At 41.6% G+C, this 26,675-nt stretch overlaps 1 protein-coding gene across 1 annotated transcript in view; it reads right to left on the bottom strand.

Moving 5' to 3' along the window:
* The window catches only part of CELSR1 (cadherin EGF LAG seven-pass G-type receptor 1), a 160,859-nt gene that overhangs the window by 64,807 nt on the left and 69,377 nt on the right, over nucleotides 1–26,675 (bottom strand). The window contains exons 3-5 of the mRNA XM_056482024.1: nucleotides 8,131–8,353; nucleotides 3,620–3,735; nucleotides 918–1,006 (exon numbers count right to left, since the gene is read on the bottom strand). Of these exons, the coding sequence (XP_056337999.1) occupies nucleotides 918–1,006; nucleotides 3,620–3,735; nucleotides 8,131–8,353 (428 nt within the window). The remainder of the gene's footprint in view (nucleotides 1–917; nucleotides 1,007–3,619; nucleotides 3,736–8,130; nucleotides 8,354–26,675) is intronic.

Here is a 26,675-nt window from a genome sequence, read left to right as displayed (position 1 = left end):
GGAAGCAGAGGAAGAGCTTCACAGTGTCCACAGATGTGTGCATGGCAACACACCAACTTTTGCTCTATTTCTCTGGGCTCCAGACAGCAGAGAATATATTACATATATTGAGCACAAAACTTAATTAAGTTTTTTTTTTTTTTTTTAAATATAAAATACTAATAGAAAGCTTTTCATTACCTCGATAAAATATCCTTAGGCTAGGAGATCCTATCTAGGAGTCAAAATAAAATTTTAATCTTCCCATTCAAACTGCCGCACAAACTGTGATGAAAGGATGTAGCACGGGGAAATAAAAAACTTGCTGATCACATTAATCCTTCATCTTCCATTCAGCTTCCTACACCAGTATCCTGTTTCCTTTTTAACAGCCAACAATGCTTCTCTATTTCCTTATGTGATCCCCCAAAATGCTATCATGTCAGACTTAAAAGCAACGTTTCTTAGTCACTAAATGAACTCTTTAATTTTTGTTATGGTTTATAGAAGATGTCTGACATCTACCTGTAAATAGTGACACTGTACACTCTAAAAGCCTCTGCTTTCTGGTTCATCATGAATGGCTGCTCTGCACAGAGAGCCTGCAATCCTTTTCATTCAGTCAGACTGACCCTGTGACCAAGTGGCAGTGACCAAGGGGGCAGCTGAGGGACAGGAACCCCAGAAACTGAAATGAAAATAGTTCCAAGCACTTCTAAAAAAAAAAGTATTACATCTAGTTTTGCCTTCCTGGGTCAAAACTCAAAAGTCCTACGAGAGAATTTTTGTCCCAGGCAAGGTAAGCGTGACCAGTACCATTTGTGCAGAGCTGTACCAATGTGCCTGGTTAAACAAATAAAATTCAGGTCAGAGCTAGATGACCCACACCTCTACTGCTGTATAAATAGTAGGGCTATCACCAACACAATTAGCCTTACCTTATTGTAGTACTGCACCTGAACCGAGTGCCACTGCCCGTCGCTGACCCCTCCCGCAATGAACGGCGCCACTGTCGTGGTTGTCTCCCCTGCAAAAACAGGCAGAAGGGAAACATAAGTGACCACTACTGCAAGAAACACAGAGACTCTCACTGGACAGCATGCAGCACCTTGCTTCGTCAGGGAGGAATTTGGGTTTGTCCTGCAAGTCAATAAATATCCCCAGTTTCATGGAGTTACTCTGGTGCACAAAAACCAGCTTCTGCACATTTGGGTGAATTATGTTGTTTTTTATCATGGTTCTGCAAAGTGTGGTAACAGAGGTACTGGGTAGATGCTGAAGTGATCAGCTGAGGGAGAAACGTACATGAATTTCTCTGCATTTTTGCCAAAAGCACTCTTTGAGGTTTTTTGAGTATAATAAGCATTGTGATGGGATATTTTGTCAGGGAAGGGAAGCTACTCCCTGTTGAAGCTGAGAAAGTGAAATCCAAAAGTACTAAAACCCATGGTAACATTGGGCTCAGCAAAATTTTACCAGTGATTAATGAAATTATTGGCAGCCTTTCAGTGTTTAAATTTGAAAGCAAGAGTTTGCCACTGCAATTGGAAAGCTGAAGCTTTTAAGCCAGGACTGAGTCAGCGGACCCAGCTCAGTAACCAAGCATATCTGTTTCGAGGTAGCAGCAAAATAAACATTCTTGTTGAAAGTACATAATAGGCCTGGCACGGAGAAGGGATTGCTCTTTTTTTTTTCCCTATTTTTTTTTTTTTAACAGTTGGAAAATTCTACATAATAAACCACAGGAAAAGTAACTCCCCCTGTAAACTAACAAAGCTCATAGTATTGTTGAGCTTAAAAGGTACTTTCAACTCTCTACTTGCAACAAATATCTGAGTCAAGTATTATTCTTGTGTCCCCTACTCTGTTTAACTCCCATCCCATATATTTCTATTATTTAAACAATACATATTTCAGCTTAACATGTGTGACATTCTGCTGTGATGGTTTGTATCACTTAGTGATAAAATCTATACAAATAATTGGGCTTTTTATTCAGCTATCAAGTGTCTGCAAAAGGCAGATCACTGTTCTGCAATCCTTTTGCTCTGCTTTCTGTGAAAAAGTTGTTGCGACATGTAACACAGTGAGATCAGGTGTCCCAAACTTGTAGTGTTCGCTAAAAGCCACTTAAAACTATAAAACACAAAACATTCTCCTTCCAAAGAAAATACCATTTGTAATATGCAGGACCAGACCTGCTCTCAGGTGCAGCAGTGCAAATCTAAATTTAGTTTTGTGTATCTTAAAGGAGTTCCTTCACATTTAAATGCATATAAGTGCAAGCAGAATTTATTTTTTTTTCCCATTCATCCTCAGGGTACCTTCCAAGCAATTTGATTCAAGTTTAGACAGGTGAAGCAGAGCTACAGAAGAAAGCACATCTCTCTGCAGCATGCTATTTCCTCACACTAATCCATTCAGAAACCTGCCTTAAAATCTAATTTGGACAATTTTGAGGTAATAAAGGGGAAATGTAACCGGATATCTTCAACCCAAAGAGCCCACATATGCACTTAAGCATCACTGGTAAATCAGTGGGGTCACACAGGATTCACCATGGGGTCTAAGGGCAGTAAGCCATCACTGGTGATGAGTGTGCAACACCACTGTGGGCTGTGCTTCTGCTTCCATGGCCTTACTGCTTGCAATGTCTCAATTTCCACAAAAATAAAACAGAAGCTGACTTGAGCCCAGGTGTCTATCCTGAATACAGATAGTGGGAAATAGCAGGATTATTTCCTGAATTATGCTGCCCAATACAAAGGCACAAACATCTCACTTGACCTACACATAACTCCACTTGACTTACGGGACAACAGCCCTTTCCAGGTATTTGTTTTAGTCTTTAGACTAAGGTACTTTAGAAAAGTATCTTAAATACCTAAAAATACCAGTTCATCTACACTACTGAGATTTCATAAAGTCACCAAAGCCTTGCACTGAAAGCACAGATCTGCTTCTGGGCATATGTCCTGCCTGAACTCTGCTTGTCACTCCTCCCTGCTCTCTTCTCCTATGAAGACACTGGCTTAGTCCTAGTGCAGAAACAAGCAAATCCCGAAGCTGCCACTTGTTGTTTCCTGGCCCACTGTAGCAATGAGAGTGCAGTTCTCCTCAATTCATTGTCATTTACAGCTTCTTCTGAGAGGAGGGGCTTCTGCAGTGCAGAAATGCCTTCTAGAGACAGCACTGCTCCTCCCCTAATCCCTAATGAATGGCAGGCAGTTTTCACTTCTGCTAGCTTTTCCTTTGGCTTGCATAGATTTTTTAGATAACATTTATGCACCTACCTTCCTCTGATAAACACACAACATTTATCACAATATGATAAAATGAAGTGTCATTTAAGCAAACATTGGCTTGGAGGCCAACATTCAGGCTAGTGCCAATCTTTTACAGCAGCCATAAACTCTGGCTTTTATAACTGGTGTGTTGACAAGCTCCAGCCTACGACAGTGAGTGTAACCCCACAAACTGCTACAATCTGGAGTACACCCGGCATCAGCTGTTTACTGTGCAGTGCCAGCCAGTAAATTAATGAGGCAGCAAACAGCCATATAAAATCACTGAAGTGCATTTCCACAGGGCTTGAGAGGATCCCCTGAGCTGGAGCAGAAAGGCTCAGGTGAAGCCTCACCTGCAGAGAAGGTGAGCTGGATCTGCTCCTCAATGATCTCCAAGGCAATGAAGTCGTGCTTCTCGTTGAAACGCCCGTTGTAGAGGAGGAGAGCGTTCCTCTCCCTGGTTGCAAACCTGGAACAGACACATGGAGTTAGTTTGTGCTGAACAGCTTATGGATTAAAGACTGATGGCCAAGTCACCCAGAAGAAAGACAGCTTTGTGTTCAGCAGATAAACAAGCCTTTGAATCAATCTTCAGACAGAAAATTGTAAAACTGAGGAGTCAGGCACAGGATAAATCTACTCTTTCACAATCAGCAAGGCAAGCAGATGGAAATTAGAGAAATCTACCCTGCAGAGATCTGCTGACCCTCACGAGGGCTAAAATTAGGCAGACACAAGATGCAGCAGCAGTATCTGACACTCACCAAACAGTAGCACTTACTACACTCTGCAAACAGTCTGACAGCCAGAAAGCATTTTCACATCAAAGGGGGCATCCTTGCTGCCTGCTGGCTGTCTAAATGCTACAGAGTCTTAGGACAGTCATCAACTGATTAAAAAAGCCTGATGGGGAGGTAAGAGGAAAGAAAGATAAGAGTTACTTTAATAATGCCATGTAGAAAATCAGAGTTAGTCAATCAACCGGTCAGTCAATTGGAGGAAGGAAAATGAACACTTAAATGATTTCACTAGATCAGCACCAACACATACATTTGGGTTAAATTTTTCTTGTGCTACTAATATGGAATGTATCCGTCTTGCAGAAAAAGGGGCAACCCCCCCTTTAAAAAAAGCCTTGTGTTTGTTTTTTTTTGTCAGCACAGAACATTTTTTTCAAATTTCTGCTTGTTGTGAGTATTTTATAATTTTTAATTGAATTCTCTCATCTCTGGAGAATTGCACACAGCTTTCATCTAGTCAGAAATGCAAAAAAAAATTATTACACTTCACATAAACATTTTTACAAAGATTAATATTAGATAAAGAGAGAAAAAGAGAGAAACCATGGGAATTCCTTGTGTTTCCCAATGGCAATTTAGTCTGATTTTGTATCTTGAACTTCAGAAAATATGCCTGATTTAAATTAACCCACTTTACCTACAAATGAATGAAATACTGTACACAGCTAATGAAAACTGTTTTTCCACAGACACAAGAAGTGACTCTTGTGCCTGTCATATCATGTCTAATAGCAAGATTCTCATGTGATGCAACAAAACCTGCATTTCAGAGAATGGGAATGAAGCAGTATGTTAAAATACCAGGGTTGGTATTTGTAAGAAATTGTTTCGAAGACAAATTTTTTACCAGAAGTTGTTTATCAGACATGCATATGTTATGGATCACACTGAGTAGAAACCTTTCAGAATTTGAGCTACACAGAAATGGGAAATTTTATTCATATATTTTAAATGTTTTTGAAGGATAATGAATTGTTCTGGTTCAAAAAAACAGAAGTCACAAATTTGATATTCCCCGTAAAATTCAAATTTCAAAAATATGCATTATAGTCCTTCAAAATATTAATTAATGTTTTGATTACTTTTAGTTAGTTTTAATATATGTATTTATTTCTAGTTTATCATAGTGTAATATTATACAAGTAAAAGGCACACTAAATTAATTACAACAATACTATTGAAATATACCAATATTATCAAAACACAGGTTTAGTTTTCATTTTTTACCATCAAACATTTGAGCTAAAGGAATTCAGTTCCTCTAAAACATTTCCCAAGACTATTTTCTCATGGATAACTGCTTCATCCAAATATTTTGACCCATCTATCCAGAATATAAATGAGCAAAGGAAAAGGGAGTAATACTAGTGGTGTTTCTTCAGTGGGCAGGAAGATTTAGTCTGGCAGAAATAACAGGAAGCTTAGTTATGTTTGAATATATTTTCTCATATTCTTATAACTTTAGTTTTAAGTATACCATAATTGTAAATATGAAACCACTGTTTATTAAACTATTTCATTATTAATCATTTTGTATATTTCTTTAGTATATCTGTGCACAGTTCCATTCTTTGCCACTAGTCAAAAGCAACTTTTGTATTATACTCATTGTTAAAAGCACTACTTTTTTTGAACTTGTCTGGTTATAACCCACCACCTGGGGGAAAATATACTGTTTTTTAATAGAAGGGATATGTTTCATTTCATGACACAGGAAACAAAAGACTCTCTTTCTTACAGAATTTTGCATAAATAATGAGAAACCTGCTCCACTAACAGTGTCTCTTGGAGTGAAGGAGTAGTAAGTGTTGGAATTAAGCAAGGAAGATACAAAATATTGGGAGCAGAAAGAAATGTGTGGTCAGTAACCTAAATACTTTAAAAAACATTTTAGTTATGAGACTGGACAATGCAAATATTCTGCTCTTTGTTAGGAGTGGGTCATGAGTCACTTGAGGCCAATGGAAACTGGACATCCTGGGATTTTAAAAATCCTCCCAAATCATAAAATACATAATGGCAAATCATCATCATTAGCATAAATAAATAAACATAAATAAATAATAATAAGAATATATTATATATATAGTAATAATTTCCATAATAAAAGCCACAGACATAGCTAGTGTAAATAAAAGTAAACTTCAGGTATGAAAAGCTAAATGTGTCACCATTCCAGACAGTGTGGGATGAACCTCATAATGGCCTAGAATTCTTACAGCCACACTGAGTGGACTAAGAGTGTTTAGCTCATAACTAAATAAGCCATTGTCATTCTAAAGATGGTGAAGAAACCCTGGTGTAAGGATTACCTTTGTACAGTACTTTGCTATTTCTCAATAACTCCTACACAGGGCATTTGATTCATTTTAACTAGAAGCACCCTAAACGTCAAAGCTCTCTTTCCAAAAGCCTGAAAAATGACACCTCCTGGCAGAGGGGACAAGTCAGGGGTAGTGCAGCAATTCCTGCTGGCAGCAAGCCCAGACCCTGCCTTTGTTTGCTCTCATGGTGGGTCTGACAAACCAACAGAGCCTTTGCTCCTCAGCTTTTCTGTGTGCTCAGACCTGAGGCTCTAAAACAACCTTCACAAACTCTTCCTTCCCTTGGCTTGTGTGCAAACCACGTCTGTGCTTTCTGGTGTAATCAAAATTTCAAGATCCCATAAAATTTTGAATTTAGGATTAAGGCAGATGAAAGATAAAATGGTAGAAATCATAAAATGAGAGAATGATTTGGGTTGGAAGGGACCATAAAGACCATCTGGTACCAAACCCCTGCCATGGGCAGGGACACCTTCCACTAGACCAGGTTGCTCCAAGTCTCATCCTGCCTGGCCTTGAACATTTACAAGGATGGGGCATTACTTACTTATATTAACAAAAGCATTACATGGGGAGTCTCTCTGGGATCTTAGCTCAGGAAAGTAAACAGTGCTAAAGGCCAATACTCAAAAACATGGTGCAAAAAAGTGACCTGGCTCCTGACAGATGTGAAACACCAGGTAATAGCTGGGTGCTGGAGGGGCATAAGCCTGAAGCCTGTCTGACCTCCCTGAGTACTTTCTCTGGACAGATACTCAAACAGATCTGCCCATCCAGCTATGTTGTACCTATCAAAAAATCCCAGCTCTGCTCTTTGGGGCCAGGGCTAACACATTTTGTGTCATTCACTCACAGTCAGCTGTGAGGAAAACCAAAAGTCCCTGGCCAGCTAAACCATGGGAAAGCTGCAAGCCCACCTCCTTCCCAGAGAAGAGACATCTGTGCACCTGGAGCTCTGGCTCCACACCAAGCAAACCCTATGCCTGACCCAAGAATCTTCTCCAGAAGAGGGGTTTTTCCAGGTGAGGAAGAGCCCTTGCCCATGACTGTTATCATTGCTCCTCCTTGCCTACCTGAGCTCCCCCAGGAGAAAAGTGAGAGCCCAAAAGACTGCCCAACACAGGGAAGTTGGGACAGATGGGCCTGGGAGCTGGAATGGGATCTGGGTGTGAAGGCCAGAAGGGGCTAGGTGAGGAGCTGGATCAGTTTGGGATATCCCAAACCCAAGGCTGGGGACCACGGGAAGGCAAGAACCTGAGAAGATCCAGACTGTGCTCAGCCATGGCCTGACATGCACAGGTCCTCTCACAGGTGGAGAAACAGGAGATGGGAAAAATGCTCTCAAACACGGAGCACAAATGGATTGGTTCTGAAGCTGGGCTGAAGGTCAGGAAGCCAAAGGCCCAGCTAGTAGAAGTGTCAAACCCAACATCCACCCCAACATCCACTTCAGCAGCTGAAGGCTGCGGATGGGTGGCCAGAGTGGTCCTGGTGTCCCTTCTCCCCATCCCATCACCCTGTGTACAACAGGGAAGGTTGTGAGTCAGCAACTCAGAAACATCCACAGCAGGGCAGAAATCAAATGCTTTCAAACAGCATGGCTATGCCCTGCTCCAGGGGTCACAGACAGAAACGCCTGCAGTGACCTTCAGGGGTAGATCTTGGTGGGTGTCAGCGTGTGACAAACTGAGCTCAAGGGAGGAGGCAGCAGCCACAGAACCCCTCCCTGCCGGCACTTACATGAGGGAGACGGTGAAGTGGAAGCGCTGGCGCAGCCCCTTGAAGGTGATGAAGGACTGGGGGGGGAAGCTCCTGGTGGTCATCTCGCAGTAGGGCCGCTCGAACTCGCCCGGGGGGCACTCGCACTTGAAGCCCCCGATGAGCAGGTTGACGCAGGTGCCGCCGTTCTTGCAGACGCCCGGGGCGCAGCGGCCGGAGCGCGCGCTCACCTCGCACCACTCTCCTGCGGGGGACAAGCACACATCAGGAGGGTGGCACCTCACCTGCACCAGTCACCCTGCACCCCATCCCACAGCAACCCAGCTACGAGTGGCTGCTGGGGTAAGGATGCTGCAGCTTCTTCAAGTCTCAATTTTCGGGGAAGTGGATTTGCTGAGCAATCCTCTTGCAAATACCCAACAACATTGGCCTATGGTTTGTAGCAATACTGAACAAGTTTGGGCCACAGTGACATGTCTGAACAACTCCAGGCCATGGTCTGTATCGTATTTTATTGTATATAAAATATATTTAGCTGTTTTTCTCCATATTTTGCTGCCTAGTTGTTTTTCTGCATCTTTTGCTTCACACACTTAGCTATTTTTCAGTATATTTCTTAGTTTAGACCAATCTTTATAACAGGTGCACAAGATGAGCCATTTTCAGGTGTTTTTCTGCAACTTGTTGAGACCCCTCAAGGCTACTTGTGCAAAATCGAGAGAGAAAAAGCTAAAAATCAGAATACTGAGATTAAAAACCCAAGATAAAAGTGGGCAGTGAAGTTCTAGACAGCCACCAATGATTGTACCTGAAGAGCTCATACAAAGCACGTGAACAGCATAGAAGCACCAATCAAAAAATGTGTAATCACATAGACAGTAGTCTTAGAGTGTATAATTAGAGCTAAAAAGTAAACAATAAATCAGCTTCTGCATAATCATATTAATTTAATGTCCAAAAGTCCTGTTTCTCCCACAATGGTTTTCAGATTCCTTGACATGGTGACAGACAGATCTAGATGGGAGGAGGTAAAAACCCGGTACATACTTTGTCAACCAAAATATGTACAATTGTTTTGGAGTTTCACTACAGCTGGAAATTGTGTAAAACAGATAAATGGTTACACTTTGCCTTGAATGGAATTTGGTGCTGCTGCCCATGGTGGAGCAGGACATGGCTGAGCTGATGAAAAAGCTCTCAAAATGTCTATAGCAAGAATAAGCAGGATGCAGATAGGGATTGCTTTTACCTTTTCCCACACATGCATGCTGCAGGTAATGAACATTTTCTGAACCCTTCAGAGAAGGGCACATTAACTCTCCACAGAAGTTAAGGATTCTGTCTGCCACTTGCTGAAGTTGTTTCACCCCTAAATACTTTGTCTTTATTCATCCCCAAAGCATGTAGTAAGTTGTGTTAAATACAATACTAATGAATGTGGTGTCTTGCTTTGTATATATGCCATGGGGTTTTGTCTTGTGCTTGCCCAAAATCTGAGAATTAATCCTAATTTTTAAAAATTAATGGACTTTTAAGAGGATATTAATTTTAAAAAATCTGCTGTGGTTGGGACAAAAGCAGCTGCTGAATTAATCATTGTACAGAAAGCCAAACCCTCTGTGTGAGTTAATTAGTTAACATTAGTGTTTTGACATGTGTCTTCCTATGGTATAAAGCATGTTCACATCCCACACGTAACACTGTTCAGAGAAACTGGAGGTGGCATACACAGTTAACTTAACCCAGTAACAGTGTCTGACAGTAAATGTAGAGCAATGCTACTCAAGTGTTGTACTACTCAAGCCAGCTGAAGGAATACATTTCTAACACCTCAATGTTTGCATGATCACTCGCCCCAGATGATGCAATTACATTGGGACAGGCTCTGCAGCAGTGCTCAGCAACAGGACAAGGGGCAACAGGCACTGACAAGGAGGAAGTTCCATCTGAGAATAAGGAAAAACTTCTGTCCTTTGAGGATGACAGAGCACTGGAATGGCTGCCCAGAGAGGCTGGGGGGTCTCTTTGGAGATATTTGAAACCCACCCAGACGTGATCCTGTGCAAACCTGCTTTAGTGGGGGTCTGGAGGAGCAGAGACCCCTCCCAACCCTGTGATTGATTCAAGCACAGCTAAAACCATGAAAACACATTCCTGCAGGAAAGCAAAAGCAGCAGGAGCTGGGGGCAGTGACTCATTAACAAAGGCAAATTTAAATGGCAAGTTTTGCTCCATCTGCTGCCCCACAGCCCTGCTCCCACAGGCTCCCAGGCCAGAGCTGCAGCCAGCAGCACTGCTGCAGCCAGACCTGGGTCTGCACCTCCTTTCTGTGCCAGCTGAGAACTGCCAGGCTTTGCACTGCTGCAGCCACTGCCCCAAGGGCAGGGTCTCCCAGGTAAGGGGAGGTGAGCAGCTTTCTGCTTTTGGTTCTCCAGCTTTGCTGCATGTTCTTCTTGCATCAACATCACTTGCCTTTCAGACAGGGATGGCTCAAGCTGGCAAAATGCAGGAGCAAAGGTTGGATTGTATGATCAGGAGCCAGGCCTGGATGCACTCTCCATCCATGTGGGGCCAGCTCTGGAGGATGGACCTGCTCTGTGCATGACTCTGAACTGATAACCCATACCAGCCTGTGCTCAGAGCTTTCCCCCTTCAGCACTGAGGTTCCTGTACTCTCACTTTAACATATTAAGTGAAATGCTGTGAAAATCACTTGATAAATATCTTCCTGTTTCCATTTATCAGCTCTACATAACAGGCAAGATTATATGAATACACTTTCCTTAATATTTTTAAATGCTCTATAATGTGTTTCTTTTGGCAAAAAATGTACATATCACCCAAGACATCCCTTGGTACACTGGATATGGTGCACACACACCAGATGTTTCAAGAGAACACAACAGCAAGCACTTGTTGATGATCCACTGCATAAGCACAGCCCTTCTACACATATCTTGTGTACCAAAACTCTCAGAAAATGGAAAAACAATTCCTACAGAAAGACAAAGCAGAGGTTCATTGCTTTAAAAAAGTAGTAGAATATTTTGTGAAATAACTCTCTGACTCAGAGAAGAACATAATCTTCAAGGCTTTCTGGGAACAGAATGATGTATTTTGTAAAAGCAAATAACACAAAGGCTTGAATACACAGACAGAAAAAGGAGAGATTCCTGGCATTGCAGCATGCTGTGGAAATGCCATGGCAATACAGAAGTGAAGTACAAAAGCCTAAGCTGGAAGTCAGTGATAGTTCAGTCATATAACAAGAATGTGTAGGCCATTTGTTTAGATACCTATACAGGCATAAAATTATTTAAGAGAAAAGCTTACAGAAAAGTTCTACTGTATACTGTTTGTTACTGCTTTTCCTTATGATGTGTAAAGAAGTAAATTAAAATAATATACTTCAAGATTCTTTGTTCTATATTCATTCAGCTGTAGCATCATTGATGTCCCAGATACTAAAATTATTCGGAGTTCTCTTAAGTCTCTAATGTAAATGAGAACTATTTGATGCATATTCTTTGATGCTGAATTTTCATATTTATGTATATTTACCAAAATATATTAAAATAGTGGTTTTGAAATCTCAACAGTAAATCCAAGGTGTCACTGTGCTTTGAGACACAAAGGTTACCAAAAAACTTTTTTGTTTTTTTCACACTTAAAAACCTTAATTGCCCTTTTCTCCAAAAGTGCCTGGATTTAGAAACAGCATTTTTGCCTTTTGGAGTGGCCATCTGAGCAAGAATTGGAAGCACTGCCTTGATCAGGACTGGCAACAGAAGGCACTTTTGTGTCACCAGTGGGTTGGTCAGTTCCAAGGGCAGCCACCTCCCCATGGACACGTCACTGTCCCACAGCTCTGCCCTGCAGGAGTTTTGAGGCACTGCCTGAAAACCATCCTCAGAATCTGAACCAAAGCCTGCATGGACTCGAAGGAAGAGCTGGAGTGAGAAGGCCCTAAGGGAAGAGCTGCTTGAGGAGCAGGAAAGGAAGGGAGCAGAATGCCAGCCCTTGGGAATGAAAAGCGCCTGTGTGCCTGCTTGCAGTTAAAGGCTGGAGTGCTGGGACGTGCCATCCAAAGGGTGGCCTTACAGTCTGGCAGGAAAAAATAGTGCAGAGGAGGGAGAGCTGCTGTGCAGTGAGGGTCTGGAGGGGCTGGGGTGACAAAAGCACAGCCCAAACAGCTGTCACACACAGCCTGGGCTCAGTCTGCAATAGCAGCAAGGCTCAGCCACTCACCCAGACTGTGAAACTCTCCTTTGCTCCTCACAGCATTTCCTTGCCTAATGCAATTTCATTTTTCATACTGGCTTGCATTTTAGGAATCACTGAACAAACTAGTTACAGATCTGAGCCCTGTGAAATGCAAGCAGGGGATGTGAAGCTCAGCCCCTCCAGCTCTAAAGCTAAAGCACTCAGATAACACAGGCTGTGGCTGCCTGTTATCTGCCAGCAGACTCCTGGGCTTTGAAAAAATTCTGCCCTTGCCAGAAAATGATTTGTGATACTGTGATATGACAGTAGCTGATCTTATAGGCTCCCAATTATTACTCATGACTCTTAAAGCTGTGAGTCTTGTGGCTTTTCTGCAGCCCTTTATGTAGTGCTTCCTGGATTTAAAGCCCTCAAGATGAAAATGTCATATTTGCTTTTGACACTGCATTCTACTCACAAACATCCTAACATCCTATCTTTAATACATACCTATCCTCTTCGATTTTAGGACTAATGTTACAAAGATGTTAATTATTAAGTTTCTTATTAAGTTTATATAAATGAGGACACCACGATAGCAGGTGCAAAATAACGAGAACAGGCACATACAAAGGTTGGCTAGATTTGGTGTGCCTCTGACCTATTCCAAATAAAGTAATGAAAGTTAAACTAATAAACAATAAGTGGTGATGAAAAAAAGCGAAAAGAAATAAAAAATGGTGTCTTAAAACTGAGACAATAATCTCACAGCTGCAAATGCCTTATGAGCTGAACATTGTGGGTTTCAAGCAACACACTGGTGTGCATCAAGAAGCTGGTCTTTGCAGAAATCTGACTGTGGTTTTGCTGATGAGTTGTTTGTCCTTACAACAATGATGAATAATGTTTGAAAGCTTGCTGGAAACAAGATGATGGCATCCAAATACATACATAATTCCTCTTCACATCAGTTTACTGCAGTGTGTTTCACCAATACATGGTTTAGGGACTAGTCCTCAAAATCTTTTGCTATTCTCTGATTGTATTCAACTGAAACAGTACATTAAATATATATTTAAATGAAGCAGCAGATTTGTACTGATGTTAGTTTTTCTTCAGTTTCCCTGGACACATTAATTTTTTACTCACTGTCTGTAATTGTTTGAACTGATTCTTTTCTCCTTTCTTCATCCTGCCACTTGCTCTAGACACATATTAATTTTCTCTATGTTTGTAATTGCTTTGCCAGAATAAAAAGCATTTTGAGAAGCTGATTTAAGCAGCCCACCTCAAATTATATACTTTAATGTGAAAAGAAGAATCCACAAGAACTAAGGCAAAAGAAGAAACAAAAAGAAATAGAAAAACTAAATTCTTCAAACAAGTCTCATTGACCATTTGCCCTAATAAAGAACCAACTACATTAAAAATGTATTTGCTGTCTTGCACATTATGGGAAATCAATCCTCCTTTTCCTCTACTACTTAAAGCACTACTAACCTTACATGACAACTGGCACCAGAGCAGTCAGTGCACTAAGTAATAAGAAGGCTGTTAAAAACAAATTAGCTGCAGAATCAGCTTGGAAATCTCTACTGGAACAAGAGATAAAGAGGTTGGGATCTTGTGCTTTAGGGGTGGTTTCACCATAGTTCAGTCTGAGTGGGAGTTACCACAGTCCCCTCCTTTCCCCAAGCATGCTGCAGTTTCCTCCCCTTCCCTTGTGCTGGCATTCATGTCATCCTGCAGTTGACTGATTTGTAGAGCTAAGATGGCAACATGTTCATTTCTTTACTGAAGCATTAGTGATCTTCAGATTAAGTCCCTGCTATGACTGATGGGATGAATAGCACAGCAAGCACATGGGAAGGAGGCAGGACCATGCACCCAGGAATAAGAATGAAGGAATGGCCTTAGAAAGGTTTAGCTGTTGTGGAAATACAGCTTTAAGCCATTCTGGATGGCTCATGTGTGAGTCTAGTGGCTCAATGCTTGCCTTAGGAGAAGTGGATCAACATCTTCAGTAGATACCCACCTCTCTCCACTGATTGTACAGGCATGTACTGCAGGAAAACTTGCCTAAAACATAAGTGCAATTCAAATAATACAAATTATCACTGAATTTTGTCCATAAAGGGAAGTTCACTACTTTAGTGGCTCTGTGGTGCATGAGTTTACCCTCAGAACCTACTGGGAGGTCAGCCTTACCTCCCAGCAAACTGGCAGCAAATGCCAATTACCAATGAAACGTGACACAAACAAACAAGCAAACAAGCAAACAAGCAAACAAGCAAACAAAATCTACTGGGTTTATGAGAGAAGTTGGAGAGCAGCTACCCAGAAACATTAGCCAACTCATTGTGAATGATGGAGAAGCTGGATCAAATAGAAGTTAGAAGCCACTAGTACAGTAGTGACAGAGATTAATTAGAGGACAACTAAATTCATGTACCATTTCACATGAGTGACTCAGAAGTGTTATTTGAGTAACAGATGTAAAACCTGGGTTCCTTAGAAATCAAGGGCCAAACCCCACTGCCACTTCAGAGGCTGTGCAGACTCCATACTACTGACACTGATGGCCATGACCTTGTAAGGTTTCTAAATGACACTGCTACTAAACCTTCAAACTTGAAAATACATTTTTGTCTTCTTTTTTCTCATTTGTTTATGTTTTTAGAACTGGGACTAATCTAGGTTAATTAAAATTATCCCAAATCCTCTTACAGGGAGAAACACCAGCTTAAGGTCTGTTTTAGAGTTTCCCTACTTTCTTTTGCTTTCTGCTTTCTTTGTTGCTTTCTGACTGATAGTCATATTATGAGAAGCAGGTTAGAGTAAAATAATATATAAATACCTGACATACACATATATTATATAAGTACACAGACATACTCTATACATACACACTCAAACTGCTGACTTGCAGTGCCAGCTGTCCTGCAGAATTTCAGTTGCTAACCATTCCAGATTTAATATTATGTATTTACAAGAGAGTAACCTGACCTAATAACACTAAGCAACGTAACAGCAAAAACATTCCTGTCACACTCTGTATTTAGTGTGCCAAGTAGTTCTCTGAGGTGATGTGTAGAAATGCTTCTACAATAAGATACTCCAGAAATCACCCTTTTATCTCTGGATCTGCTTTAGTTTTTCTGTGGCCATAAGCCCTAAGCTCTGAGCTGGTGGGAAGAAAGTGTGCAGATTTACCTCTGCTCTTTTGGATACAAATATATATCTCTTATACCTCTCCTTTACCATCACCCTTCTCCCTTCCCTGTGTTTCTTCCTTAAAGCTCCCCCTAGACATTCCTGATAACTCACAAATCAGATTTTCAAAAATCAAAGGACTCAGCTAAATAAGGGTCCTAAAATTTTTAATCACGAGTCGCTTTAAAATAATGAACGTGAGAGGCTTTTTATTTTCTTTTATTTGCTTTTGAAGCTGTGGGTGTCATCTGCTGGCCCCAAGGCTCATGACAGCTCTTGGTGGTCAAATTCCAGCCCAAACTGTCTGTTCTGAGGGAGCTCCCATCAACAGGATGATGCTGTTGAGCCTTCCCAGTTCCTCTTCCCAGCAGGGTGCTCAAGGAAAGCATCTGCATCCTGGCTGCTCTGAAGTCCTGCAAGCTCCTGGGAGGAGAAGGAGGACCACCATGAAAATACCCCATGGGCCAAACAGGCAGGGGAGAGGCCAGGACCCCATTCTACTTGCTGATCCTTCCCACTGGAAGCCAAGCTAAACTGTGTTTTACAAAAGCAAAAGCAGCAGGAGCTGGTCTCCATCTCTCAAGCTGCTTCAGGCTGTGCCCACTGATGCAATGCACATGCAGAGCAGCCCTGCAGCAGTGCCTGGCCCTTTGAGAGCCCCAAACCAGGCTCAGGATCCTACAGCAGCAAAGATGTTCCAGTTACCCCTGACTCCTCCCCTTCCCTGGTCACAAAACAAAGCAAAACAAAAGACACCCTGCAGAGAGGGACGGATGGATGGATTGATGATTTGGGTTGTTTTTGTGTTTTTGCATTTAAATGAGAAGGAATAATTGGGGAGGTGGGAGGGAGAAGAAACAATACTGAGGAGGATTAGTGATATTTGGGGCACATCTGTTGGAGAAATGAATTAGTCTGTGGATTTCAGAAATTATGAGCATGTTCTCAAGATGATATATGCTCAATGTTGCATGATCACTGAACCTCATTCTCCTATGCAATTTCCACCAGCACCAGCAAGAACAGAGCATAGACAAAAGTCACAACTGAATACTTGTGTTCTTTTCCTTGTGTACTTGTTGAGGATTAAAAATTCCTAGGCATTAAGTTTCCACTCTATCTACAACAGGAAACTCACTTTTCACCTTCCAGTCATGAGGCCAGAACAGTGTGAGCACCAGAAGTGCAAGTGAGATTTATCAAAGGTACTGTGATTTTTTGGTTTTTACTGACAGCACCATGGTGAGCAAGGAGCCAGATGCCACAGTAAAATATTCTTTATTTAAGAAAACATCCAATTCTGAAGCCCACCTTATGGTCTGGCAGAGAAAAGAGTTAACTCATGATTTTACAGCCCATGGATTGGTGCCAATACCTCCCAAAAAAGCCCCAGATGTTTGTTTTGCAGAGGTGGGGCACATCCTCAATGGCAAACCCAGGAAGAGACACCTCCATGAGAAACCTGGGCACTGGTGTCCTGCAATGGGCAGTGGGCAGGGATGGACACAACGTGTCTGGCTTCCCCCTGCTGCCTGCTCCCACAGCACCAGACACAATCACCCCCAGGCTGCTGAGGAAATGCTGAGGAAAAGCACTTTTTTGGAATGCTTTAGATGTGGTGGAGGAGAAAAACCCATAGAATCATAGGATCATTTTGGCTGGAAAAGGCATTTGGCTTCCCAACCTTCATCCTGCCACACTTAACAACAAATTTTGCCCTATGGGGTCCAGTGGGTAATTTCTTAATATCTTAATCTTTACTCTTGGCTGACTTGACAATGGTTGATAAATTCTCTAATTATTGAACCATTTATTGTAATGTACAGGGCCTTGCAAGGTGTCATCTCCTTCTGCATTTGACCTGTAAGGTAAAGCTTTAGAGACCTTTTAGGTTCTGTCTCTCTCACAAAGCTAACATAAACCTACACATGAGAAAAAAGAAATGCACAAAAATTTCCAGTTGTATTGAACTCTGTGGCAGGTTTACATGTAAGACAATTCATCATAATGCAAATTGCAGTGATTTGGTGTAAGATATGGTGATGAAACAGTGCCTTTCAATAAAAGCCTAAGCTTTATCTCTGGATGTATTATCAGGGGGATAACATCATTATAGATGTCAAAGACAAATCTCAAACTAGATTATGCCATTGTGTCTGCAATTTGCATTTGTCTGCAATTACTTGGAATAAATCTCTTCCTAAAATCCCGCCTTAAAACTGGTGAAGAAGCTGGAGGTGTAAGAACAAAGCATCCCTTTGCATAACACATTCATTTACAGAGGAATATCCCTCCCTCCATTTATTTAAGAGGCACAATCACTCTCTACCTTTACTATACATTCATCTGATATTATATTTTGTTTTCTCAGCTCTCTGTGGCCCTTGATTCCTCTCCAGGAGTGTTACTGGAGGAGGGGCACATGGAGAGAACCAAAGGCTGGAGTAGCCACCACGGCTGGCAGGACAGATTCCCTTTGGGACAACCTTTGCAGGCTGATCCATATTTGCATCTCTGCATCCCTGCAGGCACTTCAGCATGGGAACCACCTGCCAGGCCTGGTTCTCACCTCCTTCATGGGCAGCAGTGAGACAGAAGAAGGGGACAGACTCATCGTGCTTCTGCTCAGATGACAAGAAAGATTATTTCATCCCAGAGAGTTGCAATTTTTCCTGGGCACCCAATGCCACCACCAGGCCCATTAATTCCACAAGGCTGCTGTTCCAAAGGCTGTTTTGGCCTCACATTGTGCTTTTCAAAATACATTAAACTATTTATGGGAATGAGGAAAGCAAGCAAGGTGTGGTGGCAGTGGCAGGGGTGTGTGTGCAATAATATCTTTTATCAACAGGAACTCAGGAGCTGGAAAACCAGACATGCTTTCAGGCACCACCAGGCTTCCTGCTCACTTGCAGCCTGGTTTCCCTAAGCTGCTTTCCACAGAGATCACCAAGGGGTTGCAACTCCCAGTTCCCAAATTGGTGGGCAAGAGCAAAACTCTTGCACTTGTTTTTGATCAAGTTAGCATCAAAAAGCAGTTCAAAAAGGCAACACATCTGCAAATAACTTCCCTCAGAAAGAAGAAAAATGAAGGCTAAAGAATAAGCAGAAAAGAGGATCTGTGTCTCCCTTTCAAGGACAAACATTGATCTTTTCTTTAGGAGAGTTCAGTCCTTATTTCACTAAATCCCACTTGATTTTCTCCATGTAACTATTACAGACATGATGATTCAGCTCCCAGGAGACAAAACACAGAAGAAGCCATCTCCCCTTGTCTCCAGCAGCCCCCTGGGACTGCCTGCACAAGCAGCCAACTCTGCACATCCCTGCTAAAGGCAGGCTGAGAGCCCACGTTCTGTGCTTTCCACAAATCAAAGTTTTCACAGGAAAATCTCCCTCTCCCATTTTCTGTGTGATCCAGTGCTATGGTAAATAGAACCAGGCAGACCTCAAATCAAATCATGCCCCCAAACATCCTAGGTGGTCCCAGAAGCTCTGGTGGGGAGGAGCGTAATGGCCAATTAGTGAGAATAACTGAGGATAGGCCATAAAATATTAATAATGCAAGAGAAAACCATGCTTAAAGTCAATCTACTATTGTGAGTATGTGTTAGGAAGCTAGGAGTTCAGAGCTCTGTATTTTTATTTTGTATGAGAAGTATCAGCTTAAAAGAAAGGTATACTTAAAAGCACTGTGCAACTGTCTTGACTGTGAATCACAGTTCAGTGGTTGAGCATCACGGGATAAGTAGCACTGGCAAAACAATCTGATGCTCATCAAATTCTCATTGTTATACATTGAAAGAAAATTCTGAAAAAAAACCAATCACAAATGCCCCATTGCCTGTCAAATTAAAATGATTAGGGTCAAAAACATAATCCCATAATCTTGTGTTTTGGTAGCCTCAAAAATATTTGGTACACAACACAAGAACACAAACTGAAAACAAAAAGCAACTTAAGCAGAGAAACTGACTTTTTCTTAATGAGTCATGAAAAAGGGACTGTACTATCACACACATCTTGCACAGAAAATCTCAGAGTCCATGTATTTTTAAACCTACAGAATAGATGGAAATTCAAAAGTTACTGTCTTAAAAAGTATTTTTAAATGGACTCATAAAAAATTAATCCAGCCAGCTTTCACAGCTTGCACTTAACTCTGCTTACAGCAGTCCAGTGAATTAAAATTCAGCCTTTTTGTTAAATACCATTCAATTTTAAAGTAACCTTAAATGATTACCATCTTATTAGAGTTAATACACTTCATGGTGTCAATTAGAATGTGTTTAATTATTAATACAAGGCATTCATTTTCATATCTTCATCTTTCTTACAATATGCACATCAGTTGTGCTGACCCTTTGAAGCTGGCCTATCTAATTAAAACATGCTTTTGAATTATACTAGAGGAAAATGCTGTATAAAAGATCCCATATGCTTCTCTGTGGAGAATTTAAGAGACAGGCTGCAGTGTCTTCACCTCGATTTTCAGGAGCTGGGAGCTGGAGGCTGCGTGTCGGGGCAGCACATGCGGGTCGCGGAACAAAACCCCCCAGCAGCAGGGCTGGCATGCAGGCACTGAACCATGATGCTCTAAACAAAAGAGCATTTGCAACAACAATGAAGTTGTGGTTCCCACCACGCTCTGCACAACTGTAATTATCTTGATGTTCAAGGCCAAGTGCCTCAGTCTGGTGCTCAACTGTCGAAACTTTCAATCATCATTGCACAAAGAACTGAGACACAAGAAACTGTTTTATGCTTTTTTTCCTTCCTAACAGGATATCATCCTGATACCCTCATCTCTGCCCGTTGTTTATCCACTGATAAAAACAAAAATGTCTAATTTGGGAATTATAAATATATATACAGAAGTCCAACATGTTTTTCACAATTCAGTCTTACTGCTTCCCAAAACAAAAACAGTTTTGTTTCCAAGTTTTTTATTTGCAAACAGGAGAAAAGAAACCCCATTACCTTGATCCTTGGAAGCTAAATCTCTTTTTTGATTTGGAAGATCTAGAATATTTCACTTCAGATGTGAATCTTTTTTTCTTCACCTCTGATCTGCTGTGAACACTGTGAGAGGATTTTCAGAACAAAAGGAATACTGGAAAAATATGCTATCTCATTATGATTTTATCTTCTGCACAAATAACTCATAGGCAAGTTTTCGGGTTTTTCTCTTCCCTCTCTCCTCCTTTTTTTCTTATCTGATTTGTTTTCAGTGAGAAAAAACCACCACCACTTAAGGGGTAGTCTAACATATGGGTTGTGTTGACATTTAGCAAGTGTATGTTTGGGTAATGAGCTTGTGCAGCTTAAAATTTTATCCAGCTAACTTTTTTGAAATTAAAAAATGGGAAAAACACCCCCAAATCTTACATTACACAAGGCTCAACTTGGCTAAATTAATAAAAACACAATTGTAAGTTACAGTCACAGAGAAATTTGCTGTTGTTCAATAAACTGCTATTTAAAATATTTTTATGAAAAAACCCCCCATGAGTGTAATTTCTGTCAGACCAATGATCTGCAATGCATATCTATGCTCACAATTATGACAGTGTGTGGGAATTTAGCTACATCAGTAAGGAGGGGTTTTACATGTACCTACAATTATAATATCAAATACTACCTCCACTTTGATTAATTGCACTTCACTTCCCACATTTTTTATTTTAGTTTTACCAACGATTTTAAGAAAATGTGCTATAACAAAGGTTTGCAAAAAGTATGGGACAATTGTGCCTCCCATTTAGGTGTGGTAACAGAAATACCATCAATATAAAACCAGGAAAACAATTCAAGAAACTGCTCAAAACTGAGAGAACACTATCATACACAATGAAATACAATAAAAGAAATTTCACATGCACTAGAATAAAGGGAATCCTAAATTTGGAGCAGTCTCTGTTGTTAGCCAGGATGCCAGCAGGGAACCTGAGCTGCTCCCTGTGCATCTCTCTGCCACTGGACACCACTGATAAGCTCACACTCACACATTTCCTTGCCAAGGGGTGGAGGAGAGGTCAGGGGCCAGGTACCCACGCCAGGCTAGCACCTTGCCTGGCTCACACAAAGCCTGACAGCAAACAGGAGCTTAGCTGGGCATGGGGTCAGGCTCAAATGTGCTACTTTCACAAAAGGCATTTATTGAAATTTGACTTGAAAAAAAGAGGCTGAAACCAAGGTTAGCCATGGTAGGGGGGCTGGACTAGCTGATCTTCAGAGGTCCCTTCTGACCCCAAACATCCTGAGGTCATACCTGGCCATACCTGCATTGCAGAAGAGCTGGGGCAGCACTTTCCCACAGCTGCAGCCCTGTCCCACCTCAGTCTGTGCTGGCAGGCTTCTCATGTCCACAAGCCTTGACTTGGTGCTGTACAGCCCACAACCAAAACCTGCCTTCTCTCCATATCCCGGTGTGACCTCACAGACACCAAGGGCATTGGGAGCCAGCAAGTGTAAAAATGTAACTCTGAGAATAGAACCATCCTAAAACAGGTTACTGCCCAAGCTATCTGGTCACTGAATTTTAGCTGCATGCTACTTTCACCTTTTTTTTGTTATCAAAATCTGGGGAGAAAGTGTTAAATGATCAGTGATAGACTCTTCAGCTGACAAATGAGGGGAGTGGCTAAAAGAAGGGAAGCAGAAGAAGCCAGGCCTACAGCTGTCTCATGGAGAAGCAAAAGAAGATAAGCTGTAATCAGTAAGAAGGATTTCCTAGACATGGAACTGTTTGGAGGAGGTGAATTCGTAAGTATACTAGAGATTAATTACTAAGGTGGCTCCTGAAGCCAGAGCTAAGTGATTACATTGGTGTGTGATCTGCTACTGGCTTCTACAAAGCACCCATCATGCCTCCACTGCAGGATCACCCAGAAAGAACATGAGTCCTGTCAAATAATCCTAAAACTAATTAAAAAGAACAAACACAGCATTAAGTCTGTAGCTAGGTTTCCACATGACAGCAAAGGACTTTGATCAGTGCAAATATTTCCATGGGCAAGGAAGATAAGACACAAGGCTCCAGATGAGGCATCTGGACCCCAGCACTTGCAGCAGGGCAGCTGAATCAGAGACCATCCCACGTGCAGCACCTTGGGTGAGGGCAAGGAGGGTTGGACATGACTGAGAGAACTGTGGAACTTTAAACACTAGCTAGTTTATGCACATCAGGATGAGGGTAATGTGATAAAACTCTCTGCCTGGGTTTAAGAAAAAGCATAGCAGATTGCTGTGAAGGCTGCAGGCCATGTACAGCATTTGAGAACTAAACTGCCAACAAACACAGCACAGTAATCCAATTAGCAAAGGCTTTCTGCATCCTGACAAGTGAGCGTAGGTTGAGCATTAGCTGAAGGACATCTCCTCCAGATAAAAACCCACCTAGAGAAATGGCAGACCTCTTCAGTGAGTCCTGTGAATCTGATATAAACTCCAGATTTGCAACATTCATCTCCTGTTACTTGGTGACAGACATGGACAGGAATATAATCAACAGAAACATAACAATAATAGACTTCAGAATTTGACTGAAATTCTTTACTCTGTTTTTATTGTTTCACTTATCTTCTGGAGGAAGCAGTCCTGCAGTTGATATCTGGGCCACAGCCTCAGTGCAGCATCACTTGGATCCAGCTGTAAGGCTGTGGTGTGCTGGCCCCATCCCTGCATGTGTGAGCAGCAAACCTTGCCACAAAAAGCAAGGACCTGTTTTTACATGCACAGCAAATCTCAGAGTTAAACACACCAGGTGAGTGGGTGCACAGACTGCTGCTGAGAATCTGTGTCAGGAGAGAAATGTCTTTCACAGGGATTCCCCCAAGTTTCCAGCCATGGGCAGCCCAGGAATGGCCCTTCCTCAGCTGCTCTTGACTTGCTTTGGATGCAGCCCAGGACACAATTGCCTTTCTGGGCTGTAGGAGCCCATTGCCAGCTCTTGTCCAGGCTTGTATCCACAGCACCTCTGAGTCCTTCCTGGCAGGGCAGCTCTCCATCTGTTCAAACCCCAGACTGTGTTGATACTGGGGGTGCTCTAATCCCCACAGGACCTTGTTCTTGGTCTTCTTAAACCTCACAAGATTCCCATGGGCCCATTCCTCGAGCCCAGCTTCCTCTGGATGAGGCACAGCTTGCCATGTCTACACCAACAGAAATGCCTCCCTATTCAGTAAGGGCAGAAAAGGGCTGAAACAGGGGAAGCTGAAAATGGATGGAAAAGACTGTGCTGGGACATCAGCCAAGAAGTGCTAACTGTAAGGATGGATCTTACAAGCAAACGATTTTTATCTTTCCATCAGATATGAAAAAGCTGCAGAGAGTCAGGTCCACAACAATCAAAGGGAAGTGGTGATGCTGTTATGAAGACCTAGTTTCACCACAAGCATCAGAACAATGGCATGGCATAGCACTGCTGAAAAAGAAAAAAATTCAGAAAAATGTCTGAACCTTCTACATTGTCCAGACATTCACTGGGATATAATCACCCTCCACAATTTTTCACAGGATTGCCATATAGAAACTGCAAGATAAGGCAACCAGGTATTCTGCTGAAGGCACTGACAAACAATGAAAGTTAATCAGCACTCTGCTTCAATTTTTCATGCATCCAAAATCTGCACAAAAACTTCATAAAAACCCACTAAGAGTTCAAATTCTGGAAGTACTGCAAATCATCCAGCACTCTAATAAAACTCTTAAAATTGAGGCTATATGTTTATATGTTTTTTAGAGAATTAGATCTTGCCAAGGTTTTTATCTCTTTAATATGTAAAACCACCTGGAATCCAGTAGCACAACTCTTAAGAGCTAGACTAGAAGATACTGTTAAGGCAGCAGTGATACAAAACATTTCAGTGTCTTCATTGTGTGCCCTCAATACTTGGATGAAGTATCAGAGAGATGAGCCATGAAGCTGTTACATGGCAAGGACAGTGTCCCTACATTCACAGCAGCATTTGTGAACCACAGATTTTCTTCTTTGGTGTTTCATATGAAATAAAAACTTGGCCACAGCTGCTTGAAAGTATTGTCAAAATCCCACAGGCCTGTAAGGATAACCTTTGTTCACACTTGGTGTCACAAAACCACAGCCTTTCAAAAGCTAAACAAGGAGTTAAAGAAGCACTGAGGAAGGAATCAGATTTTGAGTTTCTGTACAGGATTTGGCTGCTACACACCTGTGATCCCACCAAGCTGCAGAAATGCAACTGAGAGTGGAATTTCAGACCTTCTAGCACAAGATAAAACACTCATTATGACTACTGTGGCTGCCAAATTTCTCTACACGGAAGCTGAAATTCTCTGGAATAAATCTCTCTGGCCTGAAAAAGGAGAACCTGGTATCAGAGTGAGCTGAGAAATTACTATCTAAAGAATGGATATAAGTAAAGATAAAGCAGAAGATATCCTCACATTTACTTTTATGTTCTATGTTCTATGTTTGCAAGAGCCAAACACTGAGAACTTACTAAGCAATATGATTAGGAACTTCTGGCAGGATGCTGAAAAACCAGCTATAATTACCTTCTCATGACACAAAGTCTGAATTCATAGCAGGCACATTAGATGTCATGATTCCTCATGTCAATATGGTATCACAAATACAAATTAGGAGGGAAAAAACTGTAACACACAAAAGATCTCCAATTGCTGTATTTGATTACTAGAAGATTTACAACCATGTAAGATTTCTGCTCTCTCTGAAGTGAAATCCAAGGAGAGATGCAAAGGATATGGGGAATTCTCTGATGATCTTTTCCCCTTACAAACTGTTCCTGGCTAGGGGTTGCATAGCAAAGGAGGCAGAGATAATATAATAATGCTGAGGAGAACTGTGGGAACATTAAATCTCTTCATTATTTCAGGAGTTGGTGGGGTTTTTTTCCATTTTTTCTGTGTCAATTAAATTTTGATTTTTGGAAACATGACCATAGAGGAGAGCAGTCTTGGTGGCTGCTGAGCAGGAGGACCATGAGAATAGCACTGGAGGAGGCACCCACCCATGGCAGGGCAGGAATTTGGGAATTCACACCCAAAGAGGTGCTGACTTATGGCCCCAGTGGAGTGCTCTGTGGGAGGCACCAGGAAGGAGCTCATGCACTAACTGCTGTGGCATCCATGCCCCCAAACCTGCTGTGGATGACAAGATGCATTTGCACTTTGGGGGGCTGCCCCCTGGGCAGTACAGACACCTCCATCTGTGTCTAAGCCTTCACCTACAGCTCATCTCAGCTGCTTTGCAGAACTCAAAGATACAGGAAATGAAGCTGGAAAAATTATACAGGCTCTATATAGTGTTCAACAAATTGGTTTGCTTAACTAAAATTTCATCCTTTAACCTTTAGTCATGCACACAGCTCTCTGCCATCAATGGCACAACTATTAGTGTGTACATTGTTCACTTCTCTACATTAATTTGTATATAAAGTAGTTAAGGAAGTTGTAACTCTGAAAAAAAAACTACTAAAAATATATGTACTTCCTCACTAACCTCCTTACATCACAGGAAGTGAATTCCAAATCACCCCAGCCTAGCCAGTAATCAGGTTTCAGAAATACCTTGTAGAAGCTCAGTTTACCTTTGTGCCCGTAACAGAAGACTCCTGAAGACAGAGAAACTTTCATCATGTATAAATGACTAACAATTACATCAAACCAAAGGGAGGGCTTCAAAGCAGGGTGGAAAAATGGAGGGAAATTCCATCCTATTAAGATAGAACATAATTGCCTTGTACAGGAAATAAACACTATATTTTTAGCAGGTGACCAGTCAGATAAAATCAGTACAGGGTTATGATTGTGTAGTGATTTCTCATCAAACTGCAGCCTATCTCCCCAGAGAGATGACAGATCTTAGCATTTTCTTATAATTATTTTTCTATGTAGGCTCTTAATTGGGAAATGGAAACATGAGAGCTCCCAAAGCAGGCTGCATTTCATAGACTATTACCATCCATATTTCATCTTTTACAATTCAAAGATTTGTAAGTACCTCATACTGGTATGTTACTATGCCAAGGTACTACTATAATGATATTTCAGTAATACCAGAATCTCCCAACCTTCAGACTTAGTAATTTTCTGCTCATTCCAATTTATGGTACTGCATTCCATGAGCCAACACACACTGCTGCTAT

The sequence above is a fragment of the Oenanthe melanoleuca genome, chromosome 1A (genome assembly GCF_029582105.1).
Source record: "Oenanthe melanoleuca isolate GR-GAL-2019-014 chromosome 1A, OMel1.0, whole genome shotgun sequence".
In the NCBI taxonomy this organism is placed as follows: domain Eukaryota; kingdom Metazoa; phylum Chordata; class Aves; order Passeriformes; family Muscicapidae; genus Oenanthe; species Oenanthe melanoleuca.
The sequence above is the reverse complement of the archived record's forward strand: the minus strand, read 5'-3'. Positions and strand labels throughout refer to the sequence as shown.